At 41.9% G+C, this 13,599-nt stretch overlaps 1 protein-coding gene across 1 annotated transcript in view; it reads right to left on the minus strand.

Annotated features, from left to right (window-relative positions):
* Nucleotides 1-11,432: 11,432 nt before the first annotated feature.
* The window catches only part of ADAMTS2 (ADAM metallopeptidase with thrombospondin type 1 motif 2), a 218,852-nt gene continuing 216,685 nt past the window's right edge, over nt 11,433-13,599 (minus strand). The window contains 1 exon segment of the mRNA XM_033140238.1: nt 11,433-12,359. Within this exon segment, the coding sequence (XP_032996129.1) occupies nt 11,890-12,359 (470 nt within the window). The 3' untranslated portion in view covers nt 11,433-11,889.

Genomic DNA, 13,599 nt, shown 5'->3' on the forward strand with positions numbered 1-13,599 from the left:
GGATCACATTGCTAATGCAATTTTTGTTGTGCATACAAACATAAGTTTAAACAAACCAAGCAGTTGCTGAGAGATATATTAGAAATATATTTTAAACATATGTTTAAAAACCAAACAACTGATGAGATCAACACAGGATTACCATAGCCGGCCTTCACATTTATATCACATATTAAAAGAAGACAGAGCTGGTGGATAGCATTTGCCTTATCTAATTATATATACATAGCCTATTAGCCTGTTGTGCTTTATGAATGATAGATACTCTGGTATGTACAAAAGACAATTGCTGGGAAGTGTTAATGAGCAGGTGGGTATTAGCTAGACAGGGCTGGTCTTGCCAGCCATCATCCAGGACTCATTCAGAGCTCTCTGCTAATTACTGAAGTAGCACACCTGTAAAGTCACCAGAGACCCAGATTGATAACCTGGAGGAAAATAACACAAAGACCATTTTTTTAAAAGAAGCACAATGGAAAATGTTGTCTCAAGAGCTCATGTTTAGCTGGAACTGTGAGTTCTCTTGTTAGTGAAATTTTTTTTAAATGAAAGATTGATGCAACAGGGGCAATCTTGCAGGTTGACTTTGAATTTCCATGTGTTGATTATTTAAATCATGTGTCTTTTAGTAAACATGAGTAAAAAATAGCAGCCAGCTCCCTTGCAGTGTTGCTCTGCCATTTCAGAAACTACATCTTTTATAGTTCTATTTACAGACCTTTCCATAAAAATGTCCAAGGCATGCACGCACACACACACGATCTAAATGTTTCTGCTTCCTCCTTTTTCTTGAGTTTAGTGTTCTTCCCTTGTGGTCCCACTAGTCTCACCCTCCAAATCTGGGGCGTGATACTGGAGGGAAGCTCTTCTTATTCCTGCCAATAGAATCTTCTCTCCTCTGGGCCAATGCCAGGTTGGTGTAGGTGTGGCAGGACTAAAGTGCACAGGAGAGGATTAAACCCACCATCCTTGTGTGCTGCAGTCCAGATCTAACCCCCTCACCCCATACAGCTGTTGCCATTAAAGAAAAAAGCAGACAGAGACCCCTTAGTGTGGCTGTAGCACAAAGGGACAAGCTGCTCCTACTACTTTTCTCTCTCTCAGCTATCTGTGCCAGCCTTTATAAATGTGTCGGAGTGAGTGGGACTCCAGCTAAGAGTCAGTACCTCCTGTTTAGTAAAAAAAAAAAAGGGGGGGGGAGTAATCAATACTATCTCCTTGTGCTCAAAAAACTCCAGCCCCCTTCAAAAGCCACAGGAGTCTAATAATAAAGCAATTCTTTCCCATCTATTCCCTCATTTGCTTTCATGTGCCGACATCTAGTGGCTGATGGGCTATAAAGTGTCCTTTATCTGAAGCTCTGTCTTATGCTGCAGAACTGATGCCCATGGTGGCGGTGGCGTTGTTTTTACAGATCAATGTCTGTGTGTTTTGTCCCGTCCCCCAGTCCCCCAGTGATTTTGGTATGTCAAGTTTATAGTTCTCTGTGTGGAAAAGTCTAAAAGGATAACCTGGTAAACTGCAAGCCTTCATTTGAACTAAGCTGGGTGTTCTGCAATGCAGAAGAGAGACATGTTCTTTGCCTACAGGGCTTAGAGTTTAAGACTGTAGCTATGTGCCTATCTAGGCTGTTTCAAGTTGCCTCCCTGGCTGTTGGCAGGTTTGTAGCCTGATCCATACATTAGAGGGTGTTATTGGGTTGTTGTTTTTATTTTGATTACCGGTATATATTTTGTGGTTTTATATTTTGATTTTGTTCTGTGAACTGCCCTGAGACCTCTGGGTATAGGGTGGTATATAAGTTCAATAAATATTAACAGTCAGTGCTTTTTTCTGGGGGTATGCATACCCCTAAACATTTTGTGAATCTAAGTTTGGCCTCATTGAGGGGCAGTATTTCAATATGAGTAGGAAAATGGGGGTACCCCTAAACATTTTTTTTTAAAAAAGCACTGATGATAATAATAATAATAATAATAATAATAATAATAATAATAATAATAATAATAATCTGAATGCCCTGGGAGCCTCCTCTGTGTGGCTACTCCTCCTCTCACTCATTGTTGTCTGCAATCACGCAGCTTGGCAACTGGTACAGATAGTTTTTAATGACTTGTCTGATTTGTAATCAATATTATTTAGTGGCTTTGTGTTGCTGAATAACTTTGCTGTTGTGGAATGAGCCGATTACATCCAGGTTTCATTCACCCCCCCTTTTCCTTTTTATTGATTGACCCTTATAGGAACATAGGGAGCTGCTTGTCAGCCCAACAGTCTGTCTTGTGCAATATTGTCTGCACTGAGTAGCAGTGACTCTCCAGGACTGGATTTCAGACAAAGCCCCCCCCCCCCCCCCGGTACAACCTTGAGATGCCAGGAATTCAACCTGGAACTGTCAGCAATGCATGCAAAGCAGATGCTGTCCCACTGAGCCACAGCCCATAGTTCCTTTAGATTATAAATTTATGGGCGGGGCCTTTGTTATGTTTAATTTTCATTCAGCACCTAGCGGTTCCAGACACTATATATGAATAAATATATTAATGTACATGATATGGGCTGATTATCTGCTGGTGTATAGCTTTTCCAGCAGATGCCCAAGGCATTTGGGGGTAAAGCCTTTAATCTCACAGGTTAAAAAAAAAAAACCTGTGGAAGGGTCCTCACAGGGTGCTTCTCCACCCCATTCTCTGTGCATGTACACAGGCAATGCAGTGGGCTGTCTGAGGGCATGCCCTCTTCCTCCACTTGGTCAAGTTACAGAAGAGGACAGCTGGGCAGAGATAGGAACAGTCTGTGTTGTGCTTCCAGCATGCATGATAAGGCTATCAGCATCTGTTAGTGATGCTACCTCGAGGATCAGATGCTTCTGAAGAACTGTGGATGCACACGAAAGCTCATACCCATAACAAACTTAGTTGGTCTCTAAGGTGCTACTGGAAGGATTTTTTTTATTTTGTTCTGAATACCAAGCACTGAAGAAGAAACAGCATCAGAGGGTGATTGCCCTCCTATCCTGTTTCTGGGCTTCTCTTAGGCATCTGGCTGTTTTTGCAGCGGGACATCCAAAATAGAATAATATACAAGATACTTTATTTTATTCATTTATTTGCTTTGTGATTGTACCCAAAACTTGCTTAATAGTATGGCTGGTCTGTTCTCCTCCGTATCTGTGTGACGTAGGTAGGAGCAGCAGTTTATAACAGGGTATTCCCAATGTTTTGGATTGCCAAGACAATGTATACTTGGCATATAGGCAATGGGAAGGGACATGCTGTTACCCCCACAGTTGTGATGGTTATTTCAGCAATTCCACATGCCAATTATATCATGTGCCAACTAGCCTCAGGTCTTAGCTTGGGCAACTTTCTTTACTGGGCTTAGTCCAGAGTCCCTTTGCATAACTAGATAGGACCCATCTCTTACTGTCAGATTACTTTTACTGTCAGCTTAAAAACGAATAATAAGTAGTTTTGACTTGTTGCCATCAGGTGCCTGCTCTGCCCTTCAAAGGATCAGATGCGGAACTCAAGGGACAAACTTAGTACAGCAAAACAGCTTTATACTTTGAAAACAGGGTTTCTAGCTTTCCCTAGCTCAGCAATTTTTGTGAAACAGTAGCGGTCAAGCTCTGGGTTTAATTTATGGAGCCAAGGTGGTCAGAAGGAACCACTTTGGTGGTCAGAAGTTGGATTATTGTTTGCCGATATGCCCTCCATGAAACACTCACAATTTGAGGTTACTGCAGGATACAATATGACAATACGAAGAAAAGGCAGGATTTGTCCTCTTTGGCACTAATGTTTTATGTTAATGCATCATTTGTTTCTGCTGTCAAAAATAGAACCTATTTTTTCTTTCATAATGTTCCTACTGCCAGGAGGTAGGACAACAGAATACAGGAAATGCATTCTGCAAGAAACTTAACTTCTGGTTGTAGCTAGGAATTGCCTGCAAGTACCTCAGCATTTGCTTCCATGTGTTGCTGACGCATGCAAGTTGGGTACACGGAGATGTTAGCTAGCAACGTATAGAATCAAAAGCGCTTTCTTAAGGCAGTCCATGTATGTCGGATGGATATAATGCTAATTAAATGCCAAGGATGGCATAACTGCAAAAGTGTGGCATAACTGAAGGTTATGGGCTTAAGCAAAATGAGGCCTAATGAGTCCGTTGGCTGTTACAAAAGGACAGCTACGATCATCTTTAGTAGATTAACCTTTTCAGCTAGTGCTAAATCACAGTTAATAATGAGCTTCATGCAGGTTTGTCTGAGCGAGGGCCATTTGTGTGTGCAAGACTCTTGAATGAACTATCGGTCTACTAGGGAGGCAGCACATTTTATTTATGCCCCAGAGCCACATCTCGTTTCTGCCAGGATATAAATATGGACTGTGGGCAACCACGTTCTACATTGCCAAGTTTTTCCTTTGGAGACTTCTTGCTGCTGGCCTGGAGACACTGTCTGCCTGCTTCTGTCTTTCTATGGTGTCTTCAAGCAGTGATTTCTACCCCTTTGAGAGCTTGTCCATATTCCTCTTAGCGGGGTTGGAGGACATCAGATGGGCAAGTTGCAGCAAAGCATCATCCCATGGGGCCAATTGGAGCACTCTCCTGAGGGCAAGAGCTTTGCATATGTATGGGCTGAAGGCCAACTTGACACAAGACCAATTTCAGGTAAGAACTTTGATGATGGAAGTAGATGGGTTAAAGAAGGCAGATCTTCTGTTTTTATCATCACCAGAGGAGCTGTTCAAGGAAGATTTAACTAATGCCCTCAGAGACAGGGAGAAAAAAAAAAGGCTTTATTTCCAGATGCACTGCACAGTGCTTATGTGAGGCAACTGGAGTGCTGTGGAAGTGAGAAAATAACATAGTTGAATCTCTTCCAGATCTAAGAGCATAGAGCTGTTGTTATACTGAATTAGATGATAACTCTGGAAGTAATGGCTATTCCTCCCTCCCCCCCCCACTTTCAGATGAACACTGAAGAGGCAGAAAGTGGGTTAAAAGTCACAGTTTTATTAACTATAACAAGTAGGACCTAAAATGTGCAGAAGCACAAGGTCAAAGTGTGGATCCCCTCTTACTTGAGGGAATGGGGGGGGGCAGAGAGATCCTGCAGCCTTCTGCTGGACAATACCTAGGCTGTGGATAAAATATCCACTGACATGTATCTTTCAGCCCTCCCCTGCCATAAAGTGGAGCCAAAGGGTCCCTGTCTGTTCTACCCCAACCCCGACTGACCAGCAGTTGCTTGCCACCTTGGCCTCCTTTTGGAGGAAGGGTGGGCTGTGTATGAAAGTCATCCTCAGCTAGCATGGCCAATAGTCAGGGATGATGGGAGTTGTAGTCTACTGCCTTCTGGGGGACGAGACATTTCTCACCCCGATGTACACCGTATATCATTGGACTCTTGTGCTTTCATGGGAGATGGTTGTATATTTTATTTTGTTAGAGGACAGGCAGGCTTTCAAGGTTTCAGAGCTTATTGTCAAGCAGAGTGTTGAAGCTGAAGCTGCTTTGAAGTATTGTGCCACTAGCATAGCATCCTTTCAAACAAACAGGGCCTCCTTATTGCTAAGCAATGCACACACTGCTTTTTTTTTTTTAAGTTGTCAAGTCCTGCCCCAGGTAATGTGCCAGTTATTTAAATGCTCTGCACCGCCTGTCCTATTCCTCCACCAGTTCTCCTGCTCACCCTCATACCTTCTTGCCAGAGTGAGGTATCTGTCAGGGACTGGCTGGATGAAGAGGAGTGGTGGAAGGCACTAGCTGGGGAACCCCCTAGAGAAGTCCCAGAGGAAGAAGTCTCAGAACCAGGAGACTGCATTGCAGGGGGTTGGACTAGATGACCCTTGGGTCCCTTCCAATTCTAAGATTCTATGGTGGTGGGACACTGAAGACATGTCAGAGAGGGTGCAGGGGGGAGGAATGGAGGTTGAAGAGACAACAGGCTTTAGTGTTGTGGTTTGAAAAAGGTTAAGCCCCCTGCCCATTGAATTGTACTAGGAGCACGGATTGAGTAATCAAAGTTAAAAAGTCAAACTCCTTTGCAAAAGAACCCAGACATCTGGACTTTAATAAATTATAAAATTAAAGGTTCTGATTTGTATATACATTTTAATATACAATTCATGGCTATTCATTGCAGCTGACGTTAAGGCATATGCATTGTATGTGAATGGCTGTGCCATACGAACATAGGTAATATTGTGCATTGTAGGTGAGTAAATATAGTAGTAGTAAATGCATTACATAGTAAAAGTAAATCACAAAAAACCCTTTGAGTACTGGGTAAAGCACCATTTGGAGATATTTCAAGCAAGGCATTCTAAGGGTCTGTTCACATGACATAGGGCACTTGTTGAAAAATGATTGAAAATCATGAATGTGCTGGCATTCCCTGCACCCACTGCCAGCAGGACCCAGCTTATGTCTGGCAACAAGGAGCATTTCCCTTGCATTTCCAAATGCATGCTGAATCTTGCACTTGGATGTGGGTGCATTTGTACGGCTGGTCTCGGACAATGAGCCAGTAGGCACAGGATTGTCAAGGGCCTAACACATGTCGGATGTTCATGTTTAAAGGCCCCAATTTGGTCTCCGTGGGTGCACAGCTTTTGAATGGCAGTGTTAACTGAGCAGAGAAAATTCTGCATTCAGATGAATAACTTAGTTCTGAAAACTCTTGTACATTGAAACGTAGGGCTTTGATATTTGGGTATAGAGTAAAATGGTAACAGTGTGGTGCTAAAGGCAATGCAACCACAGCCAGATTTTAACAGGGGTAAAAAAAATAATAACAACAGGGGGCAGCAGTAATTTACATGAAACATGCTTACTGAGGCAGTTGAGCGTAAGGGTTTCGATGAACTAGAAAAATATCCCTGCCTACTCCTTTGCAACACCTTGAGCTGCAGGAACCAGGCACTGAAGCCTTTCACAGCCTGAAGAGAAACATCATCACCTGCTCAGGTTTGCAGATCAAGCAGCTATTAAAGAAGCAAAAAAAAAGGGGGGGGGCTGGAGTTGGCAATTCCAATTGAATGTTATATCCTTCCAAGTGTTTTCAGGACCAAAAGTATCACTTTTAAGAATAGGGTCTTTTACTTACTATCTTTCGTTTGTGGATTGTGCCAAGGACCCGCCAGCCTCTTCTGAAAACTCAGGGCAGCAGTAGTTAGAAGAGCTGTGTCATTCTACTATGCTGCACCAGAGGCGTAGCTATGCTTTAAAATGAACAAGTAGCATTAGGGTACTGTGTAGACTGCTAGGTATACAATGAAAAAGAAGACATTGCATGCTCCACAAGAACTCAGCAACTTATGAAAGGTTCATCAAACAAAAATTAACCCAGTTATTCCAGCACAAGAGAAATCAAGTACTGTAGTAGTCTAGGACTCAGCTAGATTGGTAAAGAAAAAGTGATTTATATGCGTTGCATATGCAATATAACCCTGTGCCACCAGATGGCACCGTGGAGTCCTGTTTTTGCTAACCTGATTTCTCATACAAAGTTTACTTGTTCAACTAAAACGCTTCTTTGATTCTAGATCCAGCCTGGGTAAGCCATGAGACAGTTGATTTTCACCTGTGGTTTCCCTTTTTGCATTCCACTTCCATATCTAGTATGTATGCTTAGACATATAGTAAGTAATTAGCCTAATCTGTCAACATGCTGGCAGCCACCTCTGTCTATAAAAAGCAACTAGGAAACAGCTACAAAGAAAGGGGATTTTTTTTGGCAGTGCTTTTGTGGTTTTTTTTTTGTAGGGTGCCAATACAAAAAGAAATTAAAAGGTGACAGTATTCTGTAGCAGTAAGTACAGTACTGTCCCAAAGATTGCCTTGGTCAGGGTACAGTTATCTTCTAATACAAAACTACAGATGCAGGAGGAAGAGAGGAAGCAGCGAGGAACGAAAAGATCTGTATATGTTCCACAGGGGGGGGGGGGAATAAGCCCACATTTTAATTTTTGTAAATATAGAAATTCTTGTCCATTAACAGTTAAACAGTAAGAACTTTTCTCATTATTTAGCTGGCAATGTGCTCCAATGTTACTGGGCAGCACCACTGTAGGACTTGCACTGTATACAGTTATTTTCTTTTTCTTTCTTGTAGGTCTCATATGCCCTGAACAGCAAGACAATAGGCACGAATCTAACAGCTGAAGTTCTTCCCAGCACCGAAGTTTCAGTTATAAGGTAAGCTGTGCCTCTCAGACTTCTACCCATATGACTTTTAAAGGCATAGAAGCCCTATCACTGTATCAGAGAGTCTTGTGGAAGAAACTGGGGAGGGGGGGAACTTGAGGTGATAAAATAAATATGGGACAGCAAGAAGATTTGCAGTGATGCCCCTTCCCCCATCGTAGCAGGATTATGGGGGAACCATTTTTGAGGGGAGAAATACCAAGGATAGTGGAGCTACTTTGATACATATCTCCCACTGTTGCTTGACTTCCACATTAATGAAGGCTATAGGCACAGTGTACCTTTTTCAGCCTGTAGGGGAGAGCTCAAGTGTGCCCTGTTGGGCTTCCTTCCCCATTTCTTTGCCTCACTGAAGCCCCCAACATTTTAAAAGCTGCTTACAATACATCAAAGGGGGAGGGTATGATACGAGGTAAAAGACCCACTGGGCATATGAAGCACTTATTCACACACGCCTCTAGATAATGGCCTAAACAGACCAAAAGCCACTTCTCTCCATTTGTTTGGAACAAAATAAATGTATGAAATTGTCCTCATTTCCACAAAGTGATGGCATAATATGGTGCTACAAAGCATTCTGCTGGGTGGCTGCTTTTCCAGAAAAACTGAGCAATTCTATGTCCCTAATTACTAACACATGCCCCTAATTGCTTCCAATATCATTAGCAAGTTCCAATAAAATTAATTAGCTGTCATGGGATTTATTTCTTCAGACACTTCACATTATTATGCTACATATACAGTGAACAGAACAGAACATGCAATTGCCCCCTTTTTTGAGGGGGTGGGGCGGAGAAACTAACTTCTGAATTAAGCCAAGATTAAGATTATATCAGGCCTTACACTGGAAAGACCTCTCCCACTAAATAGGCTGTCATTTGGAAAATATTTTCCACCATAGGTGTTCATGGAAGTACATTAATAAGAAGGGGGACAAAGAGCGAGAGAAAGTGGAATCAGACTGTTGGGCAAAAAAGCAAACCTATGTCTTTCAGATGAGTTCTACAATTTCAGGGGAAGACCAGCCAGGGCATTTTGGCTCCAGAATGGTGCTAAGGAACATCAGGATCTGCTGCCCCAGTGAATCCTACCACCTGAGGCAATCACCTCAGTTTGCCTCATGAATGGGCCGGCCCTGGTACTAGTCTTGAGATGTTTACTGTTTCCAGAATGTTTTGCTATTTCAATAATAGTGTACGTTGGAACCCTCACTCATGGAACCATTCCGATCCCAATAAAGATACCTGTGTAGTAGAAGCAGGCTAACATTGCTGTGCTTATGCCAGTAGTTGTTGCATGTGGCTAGAATGAGATCAGGAGCGATACATTTTAAAAGGGGAACTCATGCTACTTGAATATAAAACCCATCCTATATTGTATGCCATGATTATAATAGCATGCCAAATTTTATTCCCAGTGAACGTAAAAGAGTGATGAGGCTAATTATAAAATATCCAGATATTGGTCTCATGAGATCTGGTTGGAATGGAATCTACTCATTCATTAACATGGATGATTTTGAACAACCACCATCTATTTGCCACCTACAAGGTATGCCAATGGAAACTTTGGATTGCTTAATAAGTTGCCTCTGAAATCTGTGGTTTAACTTGTACTAATGAGCTGCTGTTCAGTTAGATTATGAAAGCAGCAACAGCATCCAGAATCTTGCATTAACTGGTAAGCATTAAGCAGCTCAGATAAACATGATGGTCAGGGCAGAAGATTTTTTTAACACACACACACACACACACACACACACACACACACACACACACAGGCTTTTTAGTTCATGCAGCCATTGAACTACTAGCAGTAGCACCCAAAATATTTCCCTGTGCTCAGCTATTTTCCCCAGCAGCCACTAGATGTGTAAAAATAGCAGATATACCTGGGAGTGTGATCTATTCCACTATCAAGTTAAATTGATGGGAAAACTCTGTTTTCAGACCTGGCTCAAGCTTTAAGACCATACCTAGTCAGGAATTACCGGCAATACGGATGTTTTTGAATAACCAATCTAAAGTTGCTGTCCTGAGCACACCTACTGAGAAGTAAGTCCCAGTGCCTGGGCTTACTGACAAATAAACACCTTTAGGATCTGACTGTACTTTGATCTTTGATCAAAATGAGCAGTAAACCGACTATGATGCCGCAAGCTTTCTGAAAGTGCTGTGTGGGATGAAACCAGTACTCAAAGGGCTGTCAAACTATACATTGCTAAGCGATTCAGTACTGTGTATACATATATATATGCATAATGACATGCGTTTGCTTCTGCTACAGTACAGTTGTCCTAATGAATGGCTGAAAACCCAAGTTGTTCACCATCACAGTTACATAACATTGCACTGTAAAAAAAAGCTGGAATAAGCAAAAGCTACATTTTCTTCACACACAAAAAGCACCAACTGAAATCAAAGGGCAATCCAGTCATTTAAATGAATCAGAGTATTGGTAAAAGTTGGGGGAAATGATCTACACTGTTAAAACTCTGTAGTAATTGCATTGCAAGCATTTAAGATGATGAAATGCAGACCAGACGGGGGCAATGCAGCTCGATCTAGTGAGTGAATATATTAATAATTTAAAACATATTTTCCTGAATGCTATTATTTTAGAACATGGTGCTAAAGTTTAGTGTGCTGCTCCTGTAGCTGAAGTTGATTGGGGCTAGTACTGTATATTGATTAATGTTAAGAATGCATTGGTCCCTAAGTGTGAGGAAAAAGCAAATACAGTGATGATGCCTTTTACTGGAGCAACCCCCAACACTAGCATGTAAAATTTTCCTTCTTACAAGCACAACAGTGTTAAAAGCTACTTTGGTCTGACTTGTGCTGCATGTAGTTATCATTCTGTTGTTGTTTTTTGCTTTCTTCTGCCACCTCTGAAGAACACTCCCTTCCCAACCAGATTTTGTACATTACGTAGCATCACTTCTGACCTACTTTGTTTTTCAAGTGGTTAACAGAAATCTTGATTTATGCTTGATTCCTGAAACAGGATCTGAATTAGGTCCTTTATATCATGGTAGCCCCCTTTTTTTGCTGCCGTCTGAGAATGGTAGCACCACCATTTAATTCAATGGAAAGACAGGCAAAAATGGCTCACCAGATTCCAGCACACTGACTTTGACATAAGTTCCACTGAAATAAATTGAACTTATTTCCAAATAAGTATATGTAGGACTTGATTTCCCCCCCTTAAAAAACAAACAAAACCACAGACATGTGCTTCCCTGAAGCTGAGGTTCTATCAATAGGCCTCCAAACATGGCTGAGAGATTTGGATCAAACTATTAGAATCTCATCTTAATTCTACAGAGTGCACCCCAGAAACATTCTGTTGGACTCAAGAACACACACTGAGGGCGCAAGAGAGCCCACAAAAGAACCCTGCTGACCTTAGCGAGGCACCACCACTAAGTAGCAGTGAAACCTATGAGGATATTGCACTAGTATCTGTGGCACCTTGTAACCCTAGCCATTATAATATTTATATTAACTTAAATAATCCTAAATTTCCTTTTTATTGCAGGCTATAGCATTTGGCATTTCTGCCATAGCACCACTATTTGTATCTAAGTCTCTATGATGACATGGGCTTTGCTGCAGAGTTGGTAACATCTCTCTATAAGAGAGGAAAACGACTTTGTGTTATCTTTCCATTTTAATGCAATTTCCTGAGCATTTCTTGTTTCCTTTTTTCAGCCATCAGCTCTTGAATTCTTTGGTTCCTTGTCCGTTCGTAAGGTGGTCTCCTCCGCAAGATGATGTTGTGGTGTGGCGCTTCATTTTCCAGTCCGTGAATTTTATATGGAACATCCAGTGTGTTGCCTTCTTGTTCTGGCCGATCTTCAGTTGCATTGGAACCGGTGATGCTTATCTTGGGAACAATGGGTGGGCCTGAAGTGGTATGTGGGATGTGAACGTCAACAGGTGTGTTAAGTGTTGGAGAGGTAGCCTCTTCGATATCATTAACTTTGCTATGGTTGGATTCTGTTGAGTTTCCACTTCCTGTTTTGTTACGGTACATTTTACAAGACCTGCAACATAGTTTATTGTAACCAGGAATTGTACAGTACCGAGAGAGAACTTCCATGCGACAAAACATTGACTTGTCTCCTTGGCACCGTTCTTCTGGAAGAGAAAAACAGGAATTATGTGTATACTATAAAACCAGAGTCAGAATCAAGCAAATTTGGACTTAGAGCCTGAGGCTCTTGTATACAATATTACTAAGACCTGATACTGGGCCTTGACTGAAGCATTCTCACATTTCTTGCAGTGATCTAAAATTTCACATCAGAATTTTACACACTGCTCCAACCACTATGCTATGTGATGACAAATTAGAAGGGGACCCACTTACATTCCTGAATGTTGTGGTTTCAAGATGCTCTTGGCCTCAGACTCACACATATTATGGCTGCTTAATGGGATGTAATTGTGTAGCAATGGATCCATATGGTGCCTGGGAGGGACCACTCACCAGATGGATTACCTTAATCACATGGAGAATTTCCTTACACTTATATCAGCAGCTGGCATTGAGTGTGGAAATTCATGAGCATCTCTGACACACTGCAGGGGTTGCATGTCACTGTCACCACGCTGAAGCATTTCCAATAGCTTCTCTCACGTGGTATCCATAACATCAGACCCCTGGCCCTGAACAACCAGCTTTAGCTTGCGCCACTGAAAACGGACTCCTGTTTCATTAAGTTGAAGAACTCCAGGGGCAGTCAATGAATCTACTGTATATTGCTGGCGACTAGACTCTGATTTTCCATAGCCAGAGGCTGCAATGGAAACTTCAGGTAACTTTTTAGAACCTCAAATGGTTTTTTATTGCATCCCTGTTGTTGTTTTGATTACAGCAAGGATTTGTTTTACATTAGTATATTGACATCCAGCTAGCAGATTTGGTAAACTGGCCAAAAAGAAGGCTTTCTGCTTCATGGCCTCCTAGGATTAAAAGAATTTAATAGCGGCATTGGGATATACAGAATGAGTGGCCAATGATGAAAAATTGAAGGTCAATGCTAATACACTGTAGAAGAAGTTCTGGAGAACTTCTGAAGCAGGAAAAAAATACTATACTAAAAAGAAAGAAAGAGAAAGAAAGAAAGAAAGAAAGAAAGAAAGAAAGAAAGCACTTTACCATGGCAGCAACTGTTGCAGTTGTAATGTACAATGCTCCCTATTCAACACACGCCATTCCATTCTCCTTCCCACCTGGGCTTCTGACCCCCATGCTCAGTTTCCCTGTTAGGAGTTCCCCCCTGAGTATTTTTTCAGTGCTTTTTCAAACCTTGAGGTTCTCCTGAACCTGCAGACACCGCTCTCACGGCTGTAGATGGTGCCATTTTGCTGCTGT

This window comes from Lacerta agilis, chromosome 2 (assembly GCF_009819535.1).
Source record: "Lacerta agilis isolate rLacAgi1 chromosome 2, rLacAgi1.pri, whole genome shotgun sequence".
Lineage (NCBI taxonomy): Eukaryota > Metazoa > Chordata > Lepidosauria > Squamata > Lacertidae > Lacerta > Lacerta agilis.